Below are 21035 nucleotides of genomic sequence, written 5' to 3' on the forward strand. Positions count from 1 at the left end.
TTGAATAAAATTGGTGTTGCTTTTTTCTTAGAATTCACCTGAATTTTCTGTTAAAAATATTTTAAATGACATATCTAATTTAGGTAATGGCGTGAGACTATTTAAATTGAAGAAGATGCAAATGAATGATCTCATTCATAAATTGGTTAAATATCCCTGTTAAAAGATTTATATTGGGTTCAAAATCAATCTCTAACCCAGGATTCTTTCATTTGTACAAGACAAAGAATACAATATCGAAAAATAATAATATAAATCAAAGAAATAAAAATAATGAGCAATATTTTTATTAGGCAAAGTTCAAGCATTTAACATGTTACTTTATAAAACATATAGTACAGAATGCAGTATTTATGAGACTTTATGTGACGAAAAACATGGCAACCATATGTGAAATAAAAATTCCAATCTTGATGTAGATAGTAGTTTCACTGACATGTACATATGTAAAAAAGTATTGTACATTAAAACTAGTGCATTTTATGAACTTATTCACTAGTAATCCTTCAATAAACAACATATAAAAATATTGTCAATTTTATAAAATTTTGATTTTCAATACATTTGTCCATTTATTTTCTTTGTGTTATCAAATTTATTAGCATAAAGTTCTTCAAAATATTCTCTATCCATTTGATGTTTGGAGTTTTTTAAAAGTGATTTTCCATTTCTAAAATTAATTTTTGAGTTATATCTTTCTTCATTAATCTTTTTTTTTTTTTTTGCTAGTGGTTTAGAAATTTTATTCATATATAGTTTTAAAACCAACTTTTGATATTATTGATTTTTGTCCATCATACTTTTACTTTCAATTTCATCAAACTATGCTCATCTTTAGTTTTATTTTTCTTGTGCTTAATTTACACTCGTTTCCTACCTTCTTGAGTTGAAAGAATAGGTCTTGATTTTTAACTATTTTTCTTTCCTAAAATATTCATTTAATCTTTTTTTTTTATTTTTACTGATTTTTACCTACTTGTTCTTCTATTTACTAAGGTTAAAATCTCTATGACTGTTTTGTCTCTTTCTCCCCTTGACTTTTGCCAATTTTTGTATAGTAAGATACAGTATTACATTTATTTGCATTAAAAATTGCTGTGTCTTTTGTTTAATTGGCCCTTTTATTATTCCTAAATATCTCCTTTTATTTCTAGTAGTTCTCCTTGTCTTAAAACCTACTTTGGTAGCTATAAATGTAGTGACTCTATCTTAATTTTAGAGTTTGCACGATGTATTTTTCCATCTTTTTACTTTAATCATGTTTGTGATATGTTTCTGTTACAAAAGCATGAATCATCTGATAATCTTTAATTTTAATTAAAGTATGTGGTAGTCATTTGCATTTAATATAATTTTAACATGGTTAAGTTTTAGTCTACCATTTGCTATTTTTAATTGATTCCCTCTTTGTTCTTTTGTTCCTTGTTCCTGTTTTCCAAAAATTAATAAAGTACTTTTAGTATTCTATTTACTGGATTTTTTAGCTTAACTTCTTTGTATTTTTAGTGGTTATTAAAATATGCATTCTTAATATCTCATGGTCCATCTGGAAATTTTATTGTAATTCTTAACAATATAAGGAACTTTCAGCAGAATAATTCTGTTGATGCCTCTCTTCATTTTTTATGCATTGATTATAATGTGTTTTGTTTCTACATTATTGTAAACCCCACAATATCACATTTGATTTAAATAGTCAATGAGTACAAAAGAAATATAAAGAATATTTATTATATTTAACCCCCACATTTACTCTTTTTTTTAATCATACAATATACAATAAAACTCTAAAGACATCACCCATATCGCTACTAATATCAGCATTTCTGAATTGAGTTGAAGATTTATTTAGGTCATTTATGCTTTGGACAACCCCAAGCTAGTAAGCATTATGTATTAAAATGCCTTAACAATTCTGCGTTAAAAAGATGAATTTATTCTTGTTTCATTTCAATATCTATTTGAATCTTTCTCCTCCAACAAAATATAATTTTCTTATGCAATAGGATAGTACAGTTTTGAATTTATTTTAGTGCCTGAGTTATGATTTTATAATTACTACCATTTTGTTTTCCATTGGATAGAAAAGAGGAAAGCTGGAATAGATAGGAGTTATACTGTATCTACATCTGCACAGTACATAAAATAGATTAATACTATCAACGTTTCTGTTTATAATAATCTTATTTAAGAAAAAGTTAAAATGCAGGGATAATTTCCAGTCATACAATTCATTGTCAAGTATTTAACATTTTGTAAATTCTATGAATTATTTTAATACTCCAATGGTTTTTATGCTTATTCTTCATTAGAGTAGTCTTTTGCCTTATTGTCTATGTGACGGAGGTCTGCAAAGTACACAATTAGTTCAATGCTTTTGGAATTAAATTTTATGTATTTATTATTTTTCATGAAAATGACTATCTGATGTAGTTCAACTCCTGATTTCAATATTCTCATTCTTGTAATTTTTTTTTTCAGATGAATACTACACATGAAGTGTTGTTTTGATCTTGGATTCACATGATATAAAAATAAGTAAGAGAAGAGAATCTCCATTCCTGGGGTATTTCTTTGTTATCTTGTATCTCGGTTGTGCGGGATGAAAAATGCTAGCCAAAAAATGGAGGAAAGAAAACAAAATAATCTTGTGTGAAGTACTTATAACCTTAGTGGTGCAACAAAGCAACCTCCAAACACCGCCCCAGCAACCCCGCCTTCCCGGCAAGAGACAAGGAACAGCTTTAAGGAATCTTCTTTCCTGTTCACTACTATCATGACTCTGGAGAAGACAGCCCAGACAAGGTGTGATTTTTTTTTTTTTTAACTGCATATATATGAAGTCCGGGCTGAATTAGTACAAGTAAGTCCGTGAAATTTACCACCCAGATACCTTAGGATGAGCCAGAGATTTAAGAGCCCAGCCTCGGTTCTTTCTCACCATGTATTTCATGTCCGCCGCCGGAGGGTTGACTTTGCCCCGCCATTCGTTGTGGGCTTCGACACAGTCGTTTATGAAGTGTGGGTCAGTGATAGATGGGATTTTGGAAGATCTACTGGCCACCAAACACAGACACAAGGTCCATAAACGACTGAACTTCTTTAGAGCCATGGAAGGATGTGGCGGATGCCCTGACTGCGCTGACCAGTAACGGCTGGGGCAACCAGATTTCCCCTCCCCCGACGCCACACTCTCCCTTGGTTCCATCCTCCTGCACAGGCTCGAGTCCAGCGCGGGGATGCCCAGCAGGCTGGATCCCCTCGTCAGTGTCGCTGTGGGGAGCAACAGGTAGCAGGGTTCGCCTTCTACAGAGCCCTGGGCTACAGGGGAAAGATCTGAGTCGCCCTCTGGTGCTGGGAGTTTCAACCATCCAAACTCCAAACTGCTTTCTGTGGATCCAGTCTGTAATCTGCAGAGCGCGCCCGGATTGTAATACAGATTGCAATATGCAAGCCACACAGTGTTAGGTAAAGAACAAGTGCGGGATGCTGACAGTGAGCCAGGTGAGTGCAAAGCACACACGCAGCTTCCGTGTATAGATTTTTATTGTTCTAAATAAACTAGAATCATATTGTCACTTCCGTCAGACATTGCGAACAGAGTAATAGGCAATTCCTATACAGTGACATACCGTGATACTAAATTATCAACTTGTCAAACATTTAATAATTTGCTTCTGTTTTTTCATCTGAAGAGACTGACTGCTTAGAACGATGAAAATAGCCACCTGGAAGATGTGGCCAAGTAGTTCCTCTTGGCAAAATCTTCCCTTTTTGATAGTTTGGAACAGAGCCACTGTTTGGTGACTAGTAGACTCTAAGAGTTACTTTAATTGATATGCTGAGACTGGGATGGACAGAGTTCATTTGATTGTCTATTTTACCTGCATCACAATATAAGTCAACTTCATTTGGCTTAATGTTTTAAATTCATTACATCAGTTATATTGATATTCAGTACTAAACCAGCATTATCCCCCATGATGTTAATTTTTTTTAGTATTTCTATGTTTCAAATAAACCTCTTTACTTAGTGATCTGAAGTTGTTTACAATGCCATTAAATTCAAGTGAACACATATTTACATCTACTGAATGTTCTGCCATAGTCAACCTTGACACAAACACAAAAAAGCAAAACAAACTACTTTGATGCAGCTGCTATCGTTTTTTTTAAATAAAAAGCAGAAAATTAGATTATAAAAAAGGAAGAATTGCAAGGATCCTAATGGAAATTCTACTGGGCAATAGAGAATATGTTTCTAGTCTACCACTAGCTAATGGAGAATTGCTGTATATGCTACTTTTGTGTCACATACATAGTCCAAACTGAGCTTCTGATATCCCACACCCAAATATACATAGATTTAGACATGAACATATATATGTGTGTGTGTAGGTATACAGATAGAGAAATAAATACAGGTATGTATATCTATATGTGTCTATACATATATGTCTCTTCCTGGATATACAGATGTCTATAGGCATATACATATGCATATATACATATGTGTGTATACACATAGATTTATATATAGAGAGATAGCTTTATATATAAATGTGTATACACACATATGTATATGTATGTATGCCTGTAGACATATAAACATTTACGCAGAGAGAGATACAGATGTCTATAGGCATATACATATGTGTGTATACACACACACATACACACACACACAGAAAGAGAGAGAGAGAGAGACTTTTAAGGAATTGGCTCACATTACTGTGGGGGGCCACAGTAAAAAATCTGAAGTCCTAGGTATGGCCCAAAAGACACTACAAAATCTGACCATGGCTAATTCTCTGGCCTCTTTCCTGCATTCTCTCCTGGCTTATTCTGCATCAGCCACATCCATCAACTTGATAAAGATGACCTCTTCTCAGCTCCTTTGCACTTGCTGTTACTTTTGCCTGCAATGCTTTTTATAGAGTTCCCTTTAGTGAAGTCTTCCCTGACCATTCTACATCCCCTATCTGTCAGTGCCTATCCACTTAACCTGTTATATTTTTCTTCATTGCATTAATTACCTCCTGAATTTATGTTATTTATTTTTTTAACATCTGCCTTCTCTATCAGGTTGTAACCTTCATCACAACAGTGGCTTTGTTTTCTTCATTGCTGTATCTCTAGCATCTTGAACAGAAGCTGAACCTTTAGGTCCTCAATAAAAATTGGTTGAATAAATAAATGAGTTCTTTTAACTTTCTAATAATGTTGTATAGAATTGTAAGCTTCTTGGGAGCAAAAACTATATTTTAATTGTTATATATATATATATATATATATGAGGGGCTCGATAAATATATATATATTTTTTATTTATAAAGGAAAGAGATTTAATTGACTCTTGATGTAATCATATAAAAGGAAATGCTGTGTAGGCTTATATATTTCACTTTTTCTAATATTGGGCATATTTGAGGATAGGTCTTCAGTGGATGTTTGTCAAATACATAGGTGGCCGAATGAATGCATAAAGACACATATTTTCAAGTAGTAGGTACTCAGTGAATGTTGAATGCATTAATGAATGATCAAGTAAACGAAAATTTTAAGTTGAGCTTCAAATGCAAACTATTTTGCATCTGCAAAATAGTAAAGGCTAATAGGGATAAAGGTTAACAGATAGTTAATTTAGTTTTATTTACAGAGAAATTAACTCCCTATAACAACAACAGAAATATCATAGAGTAATGGATTTAAAGATTGGTAAAAGTAGAGTATATACAGTCAAAACATAATCCAAGATTATTACTCTTCTAATAGATGTTTTAACAAAATGTCTAAATTGTATACATTATGTTTTTAAGACCATGTTCCCAATGGCTTAGACAGCTATATTCAGAAACACTAAAAAACTTTGGATGTGAGAAGTCTAATTGCCAGGAATCGACAAGTGCATATCCTAATGTTATTTTCTTGAACATCTATTTGTGGAATGGCCAAGGTTAGTTGGGGCACCAGAATTTTTAAGGTATTTTTTAACTTTTTAAAAGTTAAATTTGGTTTTCTGTTTTGTTTTTATGGTATGTTTTCCGTTATTTATTTTTGCTTTTCTTTCTATGTGGGGGTAATTGGTGGATGAATTTTACGGAGTACAAAGAGTACAGAAAAATACAGAGTGATTACATTATACCTCATTTACTTACTTTGCTATTTTTATACTTTATTTGTATAAAAATTTATTTGTATTTTTACTACCAAACTGGCTCCAGGAAATACTGGAAATATTCACGTTTTGATGCATACATTTTGAAGGGAGCTAATTTTGAAGTTACTGCAGATTAGAAAATCATGATTATGTGGGAGAAATACTGGATTAACCTTCATAAACTCTAACTTGTAATTTGAATATCTGATTTTTGGCTGCGTAATTTAGGAAAGTTAGTGCATATTAGAGTGGAGTGGAACTTTGGAATTATTTAAACCAGCTTTTTCCCTTTATAGGTGAGGAGTGATGCCAAAAGACGTTGTGTACAGAGCATACATTAAAAAAAAAATCTGGGCCGGGCATGGTGGCTCACGACTGTAATTACAACACTTTGGGAGACAGAGGCGAAGGGATCACCTGAGGTCAGGAGTTTGAGACCAGCCTGGCCAAAATGATGAAACCCCGTCTGTATTAAAAATACAAGAATTTAGCTGGGCATGGTGGTGGGCTCCTGTAATCCCAACTACTCGGGAGACTGAGGTAGGAGAATCGCTTGACTCCGGGAGGTGGAGGTGGCAGTGAGCCGAGATCGCGCCATTGCACTCCAGCCTGGGCAACAAGAGCAAAACTTGGTTTCAAAAAAAAATTGGCAAAAAATAAAATGCAGGTTTCTTGATTTCTAAGACTTTGCCCTTTCCATACATTTTAAATTGTAATTATACACACACACGCAAATACACATACATACATGTGCAATTATTCTTGTAATCATCTATATGTATACATGATCACACAAATTTAAATATCCATGTCTAATATCTCGATGTATCTCTATATTATATATTGCAATCTTTTTTTAAAAAAGTATATGCGTAAATTTCTTCCCCTCAAAACATTATTATTGTGGGCGCTGCGCACAGATAGGTGCCTTATGAAATATGTTAAACAGAATTCAATTAGACAAATTATTACACAACAACCGCCATGAATCCGGGCCGGGCTTTGGCCCTTTCCCTGCTCAGGAGAAAGTCAGGTGAGTGAGTCCGCTCCAGCTCCTCGCCGGGGTTTAGGGGCGCCGCGGAGCCGGTTCCCTAGGAGGCTCCGGTGGCTGGAGCGGAGGTTTCACGCCTTTGGGTTTTCCAGCGAGTACTTCTCAGAGCGTGGTAGTCTCCCGCGACACGCTCAGTTCAGGTCAGCCAGGCGGCGGAACTGAGGAGGCAGACTGAGGGGGCGGGAGGTGGCGTAGAAAGAACACTGGGGCTCGGGCCGACGACCTTTTGGTCCCTGGAGGTGAGAGAGTGTAATCAGAAGCCCTGCTCAGCTGCGCCCGTTGCCGGGCAACCTGCCGACGCGGGCCTGGACGGTCCAGACTTTTCTGTCTGGAGCTTTCTGAAGACGGTGTTTGGAGGAATCGCGCTAGTGTATACCTTTTCCAGCCCTCCTAACTCTGGACCTCTTCTTACCGAGCTTGTTAGGTGAAATCAGGCTGGCTGTCTCTTGTGCCCCCAGCCTGTCCTGTTTAGGAATCCCAGATAGGTCGGGGATGGGGAATTCCTTCTGCGACACTGCAGGTGCTCTGAAGTATAATTTAATTTGGGGGCCGGGGGAGTGATGTGGTGAAAGGAGGATTACTCTGTTTTGTTTGAAATTAGGAATGACCTAAAATTCAATTTAGATTCTGGGTCTGTGGCTGCCTGGGATCCAACATAGATTTGGTCCCTGCCTTCATGTAGCTTAAATATAAATTGTATTTACAGATCTCTTCCTTTTTTCATTATTTATGAGCTAAATTAAATCAGTTTATTATTTGCTTTTCATTTTGTTCTGATTTGGTGTAAGTAACATAGTAGCCGGTAATATTACTACCAAGAGAGAAGTGATAATCATTGGAATCGGAAATAGTCATCCTTAAAAAACAGTGAATGACATGGGAAGTGTGTTCAGTTCTTTTTGGTAGCACTAAAGACATTAGCCAACAGTGTTAATATATGCTAGCAATATCATCTCATGACTTGCAGCTATTCGAGTGGGGACAGAAGCCATTCAGAAGTGCTATCCCTTCCTTTTGCTACTCCCTATCTCCAACATAGCCCAGCTGGATATTCAGTGCTTTATGACAAAGACAACCCTTGACATAGGTTCACTCACAGTCATTTGTTTGGAATGCTTATTCTTGTGCCACCAAGTTTAGATTTCTAATTCTTCAGTCCCTACAGCTAATCCCCCTCTGATTCTTTTATTACCTGTACCATTGAGAGTGTAGTACTGAAAAGAGATCTGAAACCCACGTGTGAATTCGGATCTGCAATAACTGGCAAACCATTTGCCAACGTACAATTCACTTTTTGGGTCTCAACTGGCTCAGTTTGAAAATCAGAAGGTTGGGTTGTTTTTGTCTTTGAAGTCCTGTCAAAATCTTAAAATTATCTACATAGGGTGTCAGTTGCCTGACTGCTCTAATTCGATAGATCAGGAAGTGTTCCGGATATGACGGCATTGCCCTTTGAATACTTTTACTGTATCTAAGTTAACCACTTTTATGTTATGTCATTCTGAATTAACTGACTCCACTTATTTAACAAATATATATTAAGTTCCTACTACATTGAGGGCTTTCTAAATCCTGAGACATAGAGTGAGCAAATATGAGGCTTACATTCTAGCATTAAAGACTAATAGCTATAATACAATGCTTTAAACATTTTATCTAATTGAAGACAGAATTTGTATATTGACATTGTGATTATGTTACAATTAGATGCAGAAATAAAAGGAATCTAAGAATATGTATAAAGCATATACATGTATTTTGCTGTACATTAATTTACTTATTGACTAAATATTTACTACCTGTGCTTTATTAAGGGCAGAAGTCACCAACCATCATGGTCTTGACAGTTTATTAAGGAAATGAAAATCTAATGACAGTGAAGAGTAAAGACTGTCATAACTGGGGAAGTACAGGAACTGGGAGGATCTGGACATTTGAGGATTTAAATGTTGATGCTTTATAAATTTGCAAATAAAGTATACTGATTTGAAATGACCTATAGTGATTGGAAATAGCTATAACTGTTACTAGGATATAAATAATTGAGAGACTGATGTGTGGAGAAAATTGTTTTGCTGATTCTTCAGCATTTTTATCTCAACTTGGGTTGGTTAGCCAGGAATCGTTATTGCAAATACAATAATTTGTGTGATTAAACAACCAACCCACCTCTGGCTTCCAAAACAAAGCAATAGCAACTTTTAAAAGTTGCTTCTTTGTGAAAAATAGCTCTGGAAAGAAAGCCATCTCCAGTGCTATAGGAGAATTTCTGAATCTAATGATTTGTATTTTTTTTTTTTCAGAATACGTTTACTATTGGTTGATAAGTCTTCTTGACTTTACTTACAGTGGAATTCCAGGCTTATGGCAAGGGATTTTTAGAGGAAGAGGTTCTAGGGATGGGGTGAAGGGAACCATGTAGATAAGTTAGTAAGGAACTGGTATATCTTTCAGGTAAGTTTCATTGGGATGCAAAAAAGTATATTTTAATAATAATGATAGCTACCGTTTATTGAATGTTACATTATTCCAACAGGAAGAGAAAAGTACTGACATTAAATTCATTTACATATTATATGGAAACATTGGTTCCTAGAGATTAAGTTTTTACTCAAACTTAAATTATGGGTAAGTGGTAAAAATCAGGATTACAATGTATGTCTGTCTAATTTCAAGCTGGCAGAATGCCATGTTATCTTTCCTTTAAAAAACAAAACAAAAATGATTTACTATTAAAAGAAATCCAAGACTATAGAAAAAGAAAGTATGAATAAATCTTTAAATGTAAAATTATCCTTGGTAATATAAAGACGAAGTATAAAATATATAAAATTTCAATGACATATATTCATTTGATTTTTATTTTGTACATATTTGCAACTTAATTACTTTCAACAAACTTTTGTAAGCATTTTTGCCAATCATCATATTATTACTAATTGGACCACTTACTCCATTTTGTTCTTCTAGAAGAAGAATACTGCTTGTTAAAAGTATTTTTGTCAGCCTACTCTGGCAAAACCAAAACTCATAAAGGTTTGGGAAATGAGTAAAAGAAATAAATGTATATCTCATGGTGGTAGTAGAGAAGAGGGACATACATTAGTTCTCTATTGTTGCTGTCAAAAAATTTTAAAACTTAGTAGTTAACATAAATTTATTCTTTCATAGTTCTGGAGATCAGATGTACAACATTAGCCTTAAGGGGCTAAAATCAAGCTGTCAACAGGGTGAGTTCTTTCTGGAAGCTCTAGAGGAGAATCCATTCCTTGCCTCTTCTGCCTTCTGGAGGCTGCTCATCACCTCTTCCCTATCTTCAGATCCAGAGGCTTTGCATCTTCACCCCAGTCTGACCTATGCTTCCATCCTTACATCTTCTCTGTCTCACTCTGTTCTTCCTGCTTCCCTCTTACAAGGATTCTGGTGGTTACACTGAGCCCACCAGTGAATCCAGGATAATCTCCTCATGTTAAAATTCTCATTTCAATCACATCTGAAGTCCCTTTTTGCCATTTAAGGTAGTATATTTACAGAGTCTGAGGATTAAGACATAGCCTTCTTTGGGGGCCCATTATTTATACTAACACAGGGCATAATGTATTTGCCCTACAAAAGTTGATATTGGTGAAAGCACTAAAAGTGATTAACCATATGATTTATTTCCAGGTAAACTTATTAGGTAATTTGTATGACTTATTTAAAATTAGAGTAAGAATTATGATTTAACATTTACTCTACCTTTTTCAAAGTATACTGCATGATAAATATATGAACTTGAATGAATGGAGTTAGAGATTAAAGGAGTTGCTGCCGCTTCTAGGAGCCAAATTCAGCCATTCTTTGGAAGAAAGAAGCCACTACAAGTATGTGAAATATATAATTTTCTTTCAGGATGACTCATTAAATAATTTTTTGACCTCTTCTTTATGTTTTATGACTACTTATATTCACAAATATTTAGGATCAATGTTTCCTAGATTTGAAGAATGGAACCACCAAAATTTAAGATAATAATTACTTGAAAATTTACCACTGCTTGAATTAGTTTTATTTTTTTAAATTAAACTTATTGTATTATTATTGTTTAAAAATATCTGTTTGTTTAAAGAAAATATATGAAAAAAGAAAATAGTATAATGTAAATTTTACGGTTGCTATCAGTACCACAAAAAAGGCACAAGTCAGATAACATTTCAGAAATAGGAGGTAAGTGCTGATGGGTGAATTATTTTCTCTTTTTATTAACTTGAAGTTTTCCTAAGACTCATATATACCTTCTGTTTCATGATGGCTAAGCTTGTTGTAATTTTCATGCCTTGTACAGCTTTTTGGCAATAAGATTGAACATTTACAAACACATGCATATGTTTGTTACTTTCTTTTTCAAACCCTACACTGTCTTCCATTACCTTAAAAACAAGGCCTAAGTTTCCGAACTTGTACTATAATGTAACAGGTTGGCCCTACCTCCTCACACTCTGGATTTTACCCCTTTCCAAATGCTAACTCTTGTCTAGAGGCCTGTACAGCACAAGTTGTTTCCTAGCTGAACCAATTTTCTTTCTTCTCTTTTCATCTGGCTAACTCCTCCTCATCTTTCTGAACTCCTGTTAAAGATTGCCTTAAGAAAAAAAAAAATCAAGCTTCCTAAATTTCCTAGAGTAGGTTGGGCATACTTCTATGTAGTTACTCTGTTATTAACTTATTTTTTCCATTATTGTTTATTTGAGAGAAAGTCTTCTCCAGCAGAGTGCTATGTGGGTGGGGATTCTCTCTCTTGCTTGCCTCATTGTGTATCTCTTAAAGTAAAAAGGGTATATTCATATTCATACAGATTCAAACATTTTTTTTTTAAATTAAAGCAAAGGTGGACTTCTGAATCATGGACAAACCAGAATTCTTGCCCACCAGTGTAAGTTACATTTCTTCACATTTGGACTGTTTAATGGGCACATATATATCATACATTGACTAGTTAAAAAAGAAAGCAAAATTATATATATAGCTATGATTGTGAACCACAGAAAAATTTATATGCATATGGATAGCCTGAAAATTATGATACCAAAATTAAAGTAGCTTTAGTGATAAGACAGTAGAATTATAGGTAATAGTTCTTTGGATTTTTAAAAAAATATGTTTTATATTTTCCTGATAAAGTGAAAATATTTCTTTATTTGGAAAATTTAGCTATATGCATTTATTAAAGAGATATGTAAATTTTCATCCTTGTATAATTCATATAGCTAAATTTAAGGATAATTATGTTTGTGCTTTAATTTTGAGGAATACGACAATTTTGTCAATCTTGAAATCATTTTATTTTTGGTTTAGAATATATTAATTTATGTTTTATATTATATGTTATTTTGACTTTTAAAATTTAGAATAATATGATTTTTATATTCTCTCAAGTACTTTAGATTACAGAGCTTCTTTAAAAATAGAAAATAAAAACTTAGTAATTTACTAGGTTGAACCATACAATATTGTCATTTCTGAAGATCAAAATGAATAAACATCAACATTTATGTGGTTCTATGTGATAGATAACCTGTATGCTCATCTTGACATAAAAAATAGAGTTAGATGCAAGCACTAAATCCAGGATACTGAGTATGTAACAATGGCTTTGTCAGTTGTGTGCAGAGAAATGTTTAAGGACTGGTTTTCCGAAAGTGTATTATAAGTTTATTGTAAATTTTACTTGTTTATTATAAAGAAATTTAGGCATATATTAAGTTGATTATAGCTTTTGCTGATATAAAGGACGTGTAGCAATCAATTTATAAATACTAACCAAATATATACAGTCTCTCTTGTAGATCCCATATAGCCAATAGATTTTCACAGATTTGTCTCTCTCTCTCTCTTTTTTTTTTTTTTTGGCAGAACTCTGTATCTCTCACTAACCTATGGTGCAATTGATGAACTAGCGTAGTTCCAACATGAATATTGGTTACTATTTTTATTTACTTTAAAGTTACATGAGTGATTTCTTTGCTGAGTCAAATAATAGTTTTGAATACAAAATCATGTTTCTTCAGTGTATTTGGGGGCTATTCACTGTGTGACAGCTATAGACATCATATAATTTTAGGTTGAATCTGCATTATTAACATTTTCTCCACGATTTTTTAAAGTTTCAGAAATCAACAAAATGTTAAAACAAGTCCTGATTCATAGCATTTGTCAATTTCGGTGTAAATAATCCCACCAAGGCTGATTTCAGTGTACCTATATAACATTACTGAACACAGAATTGGAAAGAGATGTACACTATTACACTTTCTCTTTTCATAGAGATAGGCTAGACATAGATAATCTCTAGAGCACAGATAATAGTGAAGTACAGTGAAATCATCAGGAAGTGATGAGTTTTAAGTATTTTGTTTTTAATATAATTTAATTATTAATTTATATGTATTTTTAATGATGAATGTGTTTAGCAACCAGTTTGAAAAATTACTGAACATTTAACAAAACCCTATCACAAGCCAGTAGAAGCCATGCACCATTGGTTTCAGTGTACCTATTTATAAAATATGTAACATATAAGATTTGCAGTGATTAAAGTTTCATGTTAAAAAGTTATGGGATACATAGGTTATTTTTTTCAGGGTCCCACGACTTGATTTGGGAAGCCTTGTTGACTCTGATGAGGTAATTTTTATTTAGTATTTAATATAATAAACATTAAAACAATATCACACGTAGCATATAAGAAGTATCCTTAATTTTATTTTTCAGGATAATTTTTCATATATTCCACTGAGTACAGCAGACTCACAAAATTCATCTTCTACTCTTGGTTGGGTCACACCATGTCAAAAAACATATACTCAGCACCATCTAAATGAATTGGTTAGTATTTACTTGCTTATCAGTTTTCAGAATTACAGTAAGCATTATTAGCACTGGATTAATCTCTTAATAAAATTAAGAAATTTTATTATGTTCAGTCTATGTTTTGCCAAGTTTAAATATTTTACATATTAAAATATCAAACAATAATGTTGGTAAAACAATTTTTACTTGTTTTACATTTTGTCACACATTGAAATTGGTATTTTAAAATTTTTAAGTGAAATCAGTAAAGTACAGGTATATCCTAATATAGAATTGAGGAATTTTTTAAATATAGCAAACTCTTAGATCAGATCTTGCTAGTTTAGCAATGTAAGACTGGCTTCTTGGAAACTGATTCATACTTTAGGCTACTGGCATACTATGGAGTAAGTAGCTATGCTCATTCCAAGTTGTCTCCTTGGATGTGTTTATGTTTCAGTCATACCTAGTATTTTATTCACAATGTGAATATAGATTCTGACTAGCATAGGAGTAGGGCTTTTCTTTTTTTTGTTAGTCTTTTCATATAGCTGGCTCTATTCATGTTCTTAGCTTCATTTTGGAAAATTGCATGAATAATATCCTGAAGCTTTGCTTCATCCTTCTCCTCTGGGTTAGACATGAATATCCTCAACACTTTTCAAGGGTTGGATTGGCTTTATAAAAAGCTCCTTTTGGAGTGTCTGTCCCTCCCTGGGTCAATACAATATGCCCTTGTATTTGTATAGCACTTCTTTTAGGTTTATCTTATTCACTGACTCTATTATCTCTCACTCACATGGAAATGTGGTAGGGAACCAAATAATATTTAGGTCACTGTAAAGATACTGGGAAAATAGAATGAAGGTTTCTGTAAGCACATGCTTTACTGAATGGCACCAAAATGGTTCAAAATATTTTTTGAGTAAAACTTTTATTTCCTTGAATGCAAATTCAAATGAGGACATTTGTTTACTTTTGGTTTAAGAGAAAAACAAATTTTATTTGAAAATATTTTCATGTTTGCAAATAGATAGAATATCTTGATATTCTAGAAATGACAACTAGTGCTTCTCAGTATTAGTGATCTTCAATTGCTATGTCTATTATTAAAAAAAAAAAATAGATTAACAGTGGAGTTCTTCTGGGGCAGGGAAGAAAACCTTATCTAAAACTCCTAAGAACAAAGATGAGTCAGTTTTTCTCCTTTTGAATTCTATTGGAACCAGAATGGATCTTCAGATAGGAAACAAGCTACAAGCTTACTGGTATTTAAGATAAGTGCCCATTCTGAGCAGTTCCTTTTGCTCTGATTCGTCAGTGATGCTGTCTGTACCAGTTGAATGTCTTAAATACCATCTCTGCTTAGAACATTGACTATAATGGTCATTTTAAAGAAACAAATGCTAAGGTAAATAATAAACCTGTTAATACCAATAAGGAAAATTCATATTTTTTTCTGATAGCATACTTTTTTCTTTTTACCTATAGGATCAGAACATAATACCTGAAAATTTGCCAGCACCAACAGACAAATATAAACTAAAATATCAGCAATATAAAACTGAAATAAAAGAGGGCTATAAGCAGTATAGTCAGAGAAATACAGAAAATACAAAATCAAATATTACACATCTACAGTCTCCAAGAAACAAGATAGATGAAAAGGTAATGTATGAGGCTTTAAAAAATTCTAATGAAATTGAAAGAAAACTGCACATATTGCAGAAGTCTTTTTTTTGGGTGATATGTCTTGCTATTAGTCATAGTAAGTATAATAGCTAACATTTATTTCCATGTATCAAGGACTGTTGTAAATATTTTACTTACATTATGTTCTTCATAAGAAATTTAAAGAGTTACTGTTCTCATTTTCTGACACAAAAGTTACAGCCACATAGTTTAGTCATCTTTTCTCTGTTAGAAGTTTTTCACGTACCTTGGGATTAGAAATAATACAGTATTATGTATGTTGTTGATGTAGCTGTCTTGAACTCAGTTGGTCTGACAATCTAAATTTTAAAATTGATAAGTGGTTTGAGACTTTATAGTGATCCTGTTTTGTGCAAAATCTACCATCACTTCGTTACTGTCTTTTGTCTCATTATGGAAAATGTTTTTTTAACATCATGAATTGCTGAAATTGTTATGTTTTTATGTAATATTAATTAGGTATAAGTTCACTATTAATGATTATAATAATAAATTAAGCATAATTGTAATGACTTTCATAATCATACAGGAAAAGTCTTGCTTTTTGGAAGGAATAATTTAAAAAATACTTTATGATACTACTGGTCATAAAGAGGAGAATATATAGATAGAATTTTTAACTCAGTTAACTTTTTATGAGAATGATGTGTTTTCAGGGAAGTTTTAATGTTGTATTTACTTAGCATTTTCTTGTAGGTAAAATAATAATAATGATAAATTTATAAGTAGGTATGACATGTCAGCTATTTTTTAAATCTATGTAGGAACTCTCTAGAATTAAATAAATCACATAGTGTTTAGCTGAAAGAGTAACAAAATTAATGGGATTATTTGGTCTTTCTTATTTTAAAAACATTTTACCAGACCTACATATCAACACACAAATATGATAATCTGGTGTCTGTAATACTAGGCAAGATAATTTCATAACCTTTTAGCATCTCACCATGTATTGTTTGCAGGATACACCAAGGGATATTTAGATCACTGTATGGATGTTGGGAAAACAGAATCAAGTTTTCTCTAAGCACATGCTTTACTGAGTGGCGGCAAAATGGTTCCAAATATTTTTTAAATTAAACTTTTATTTCCTTGAATGAAAATTCAAATGAGGTCATTTGTTTACTTTTGGTTTAAGAGAAAAACAAATTTTATTTGCAGGTATTTTTATATAATTGTTAAGTATATAGTAAGAAAAAAGAGTTTTGTAGAAGCCAATATGCACAGAAATTCTTCTGGAAAATATGCTGCTTTGCCTCTTTGATTTTTATATTAAAGGTGTGAAATTATTAAGTTTAACATATTTTTAGTGGTCTAACAGAAGAACTTCTAGTTAAAAAGCATTTCTGTAGATTCTATATGTAATAATTTTGTACTTAAGGGTTTTGAGGAACTTATTTGATGTCTTTTTAAGTGTATACCATTATGAGAATCAAAACTGCTATATAAATGCCCTATTAGTAAATTCTATTACAATTATGTGAATTAACACTAGTAATATCTGGAAATAGAAGACATCCCTGATAATCAGAAATGTAAGCCCCTCTTTAATGCAGGGATCAACATGTAAATTGATTCTCTCTACTGGTAAAGCAAAGCTAAGGTTAGATATATTTAGGATCCAGGGCAAGAACTAAAGGCTATAGTTGCTAACTAATCAGTCTGATACATGAGTCAACTGATAACCAGTTGAACTGTAAAATAGAAGTTTGACTCTGCTTTATTCTTGTCTTAGTTCATTTTATGTTGCTATAAAGGAATACCTGAGGCTGGGTAATTTATAAAGAAAGAAGGAGTGTTTAAGAAATATTGAAGAGGACAGTGTGGTCAGAGGAGGGAGAGCAAGCAAGAGATGGAAAGAGGTTGGTCAGAGAGTTAAAGGGAGATTGGGAGGCAGATCAGGGAGGCCAGACAAGCCATGTAAGGACTTCAAGAATCTGTTGGCTAGAACGTTGACGATTGGCCACCTGGTAAGGGCTTCAGGTTGCTTCTACTTATGGCAGAAGGTGAAGGGAAGCCAGCATGTGCAGAGATCACATAGCAAGATAGGAGGCAAGAGAGCACATGGAGGTGCCAGGCTCTTTTGAACAACCAGCACTCTCGGGAAATAATAGAATGAAAACCCACTCACCTCTGAGGGACAACACTGTTTTCTTCATGAGAGATCAACTTCCATGACCCAAACACCACTCCAACATTGGGGATTAAATTTCAACATGAGGTTTAGAGGGACAAACATCCAAACCATGGTAAATTTCTTTTGTTGGGTTTTCCTTCCACTTACTATAAAAAGGTGATGAATCTCTTGTTGTCAGATTGTTTTGTTACCTAAAACACAAACTTATGTGTACATATATATTTTTAAAATAATGAAACGTCTTTAAATTAGACATGAAAATCATTAAACTTCAATTTTGTAGAAAATAATCTTAATTTCCTAATTTTACTAATCATTATTCATTTCAAACACATCTTTTTCACTCTAAAAAAAACCTTTTAGTTTTAGAAATGATCGACATAATTTATACATTTATTATTTAATCTTTCAACAAATAGTTATTGAATGGTTAATTTTATGCAACATACCTGTCCAGGCACTCGGGATAAATCAGTGAATAAAAGAGACATAAACTTCTGCCTCTAAAGAGCTTATATTCTAATGGAAGGAAATGGTAAGGGGAAAAGAAAATCAATCAATGGAATGATTAATCCATGAACCCAGCCTGTATGACAGATGGTGAAAAGTGTGGTATATAGAAGGGATCTAGGAAAGTCAGGGCTTTATGGGGTAGCAATTTGTATAGGATCAACAGGGGAGACTTTTAGATAAGAAAGCATTTTAGCATACACCTGAAGAGCAAGCCAGTCAGGAGAAACTCTGTGTCATGAAGTAGGAGTGTTTAAGAACTAGTGAGGAGGACAATATGGTCAGAGGAGGGAGAGCAAGGGAGAAATGGAAGGAGGTTGGTCAGAGAGTTAAAGGGAGTTTGGGAGGCAGATCAGGGAGGCCACACAAGCCATGTAAGGACTTTGCCTTTTTCTATGAGGCAGAAAGCTACTTTGTTCTTTTCAGGATGGGCTTTATTGAGAATAGGACAAAGCTGGAAGCAGGAAGCCCTCTGAGGAGGTTGTCACGATAACCCAGGCAAGATTTGATGATGATAGCTTGGACCCAAGTGATGGTAGCTGCAGACTTGGAACTTCATAGTGTCTCACAAAGTCATATTGTGCATAGATTCTGAAGCTAGGGCTAAGAAGATTTTTGAATGGATTGGTTGTAAACTTGAAAGAAAGGGAAGACCAAGAATGACTCTACAAAGATGAATGTGTGGGACATTAAACCAGGCACAGAAAGACAAATACTGTACGTTTTCACTTATATGTGGACTCTAAAAAAGTTGAACTCACAGAAGCAGAGAGTACCATATTGGTTGCCAGGTACTCAGGGGGTTGGGAAAAGGGGACTTGGTCAAAGGATGTGAACTTCCAGTTATAAGATAAATTAGGAGGAACTACTCTATTTGTGGTGATTACAGTTAATCATATTGTATTTTTTCCTAGAAATTTGATAAAGCAGATTTTAAGTGTCTTAATGACACAGACAAATACAAATGTTAACTATGTGTGGTGATGGATGTATTAATTTGATTGTGATAATTATTACATAATTTATATTTATATCAAATCATTATGTTATATACATTGTGTATTTAAAATTTTATTTTCAATTAAATATTTTATAATAAAAAAGAATGGCTCCAAGGCTTTTGGCCTAAGAAGTTGCCATTAGCTGGAGGTAGGGGAAGACCGTAAGCAAATCTGGTTTTGGGAGGTTGAATTTGAAGTATTAAGTGGAAATATCAGTTTTCCTTTTGTAAAAGGTTGAAAACAAGCTGACACAAAATAAAATTATTTCGAAAGTGTTTTTAACCTGAACTTAATACAGTGCTTTGCTTATATTTAAATATATGCATTAAATTAATCTGCTTGATTTACCTTATATAATGCTAAGCATCTTTTATGGTGCCTGTTTAAATAAATCACTATTTAGAAAGAGTATATTAGTGAGTAAATAAATAAAATGATGAAGCATCCTCATAAATTGATTTTTTTTTTTTTTTTTTTTTTTTTTTTTGAGGCGGAGTTTCGCTCTTGATACCCAGGCTGGAGTGCAATGGCGCGATCTCGGCTCACCGCAACCTCCGCCTCCTGGGTTCAGGCAATTCTCCTGCCTCAGCCTCCTGAGTAGCTGGGATTACAGGCACGCGCCACCGTGCCCAGCTAATTTTTTGTATTAGTAGAGACGGGGTTTCACCATGTTGACCAGGATGGTCTCGATCTCTTGACCTCGTGATCCACCCGCCTCGGCCTCCCAAAGTGCTGGGATTACAGGCTTGAGCCACTGCGCCCGGCCATAAATTGATTTTTAAATAGTAAATACCCAAGTAAGATTCATTATTTATTTAGTGAATAAATATTTATCGAGTGCTCACTTTGTGTTATCCTGTTCTGCCACCAGGGATACAGCAATAAAAATGACAGACAAGGTTCCTGCTTTCATGGAACTTACATTAGGAGTGGCAGGCAATAAATCCTAAACAAATATACAACGAGATTTTATATAGCAATCAAGGGTCATAAAGACAGATTGGAGTATGAAGATAGAGTGTGACTTTTCAAGGAAGATCTAAAGTAAGAATAAGCCCTGGGGGAAGAAATCTTGAAGTCTGTTAAGTTTTTGACAAGTTGCTATCCTATTGGAACCTTTTTTTTGTTTTGCTGAGGCAGTGTAAGCACATCTCATACTCAAAGAAAAAGTTGGTGCGTATCTCTTAGAATCCCAAAAAATCCTTTACCTCGAAGATTACACATGTTTTAGTATTTTATTTCTGAATTTAATTTTATAATGGAGTAGATGTGCCCACATTTATTAATTGCTCAAAGATTCAAATTGGACAATAATAATAATAATTGCTAACTTTTATTTAATGCTTACTGTATCAAGTAGTTTTGATAAAGTGTTAGCCATGTATTATCTCTTAACCTTTTTTATTTCTGGCGAAGTAGTTCCTATTATTAATTCGCATTTTATTTATGAGTAAACTGAGGCACAGAGAGGTCATCTAGCTGGAAAGTGGAAGAACGGACTTAAATATAAGCAATCTGATTGTCAGAGCCTGTACTTTTAACTGCTGTACAAATAGTCACTGAGATATTCTGTGGTTATCTATTCCCATATTCCCATATGTTAAAAACAAACATTCTAAATATGTGTATGATGGT

At 33.5% G+C, this 21035-nt stretch overlaps 2 protein-coding genes across 8 annotated transcripts in view; one reads left to right on the forward strand and one right to left on the reverse strand.

Moving 5' to 3' along the window:
- Positions 1-3162, reverse strand: part of GLIPR1L1 (GLIPR1 like 1) — a 39438-nt gene extending 36276 nt beyond the window's left edge. For both annotated transcript variants that reach the window (XM_012441471.2, XM_012441470.2), the window contains exon 1: positions 2942-3162. In XM_012441471.2, coding sequence (XP_012296894.2) covers positions 2942-3112 — 171 coding nt within the window. In that variant the 5' untranslated portion in view covers positions 3113-3162. The remainder of the gene's footprint in view (positions 1-2941) is intronic.
- Positions 3163-7285: 4123 nt separating this feature from the next.
- CAPS2 (calcyphosine 2) overlaps positions 7286-21035 on the forward strand; it is a 101155-nt gene continuing 87405 nt past the window's right edge. For 4 of the 6 annotated variants that reach the window (XM_064376969.1, XM_064376970.1, XM_064376965.1 and 1 more), the window contains exons 1-5: positions 9819-11074; positions 12074-12123; positions 13832-13874; positions 13962-14075; positions 15531-15707. In XM_064376969.1, coding sequence (XP_064233039.1) covers positions 10994-11074; positions 12074-12123; positions 13832-13874; positions 13962-14075; positions 15531-15707 — 465 coding nt within the window. In that variant the 5' untranslated portion in view covers positions 9819-10993. Of the gene's footprint in view, positions 7352-9818; positions 11075-12073; positions 12124-13831; positions 13875-13961; positions 14076-15530; positions 15708-21035 lie in introns of those variants that run through there. The other 2 variants (XM_064376964.1, XM_064376968.1) reach the window with 2 other exon arrangements.

Source organism: Aotus nancymaae, unplaced genomic scaffold (assembly GCF_030222135.1).
Source record: "Aotus nancymaae isolate 86718 unplaced genomic scaffold, 86718_ANA_hifiasm-v0.15.2.pri h1tg000016l, whole genome shotgun sequence".
Taxonomy (NCBI): domain Eukaryota; kingdom Metazoa; phylum Chordata; class Mammalia; order Primates; family Aotidae; genus Aotus; species Aotus nancymaae.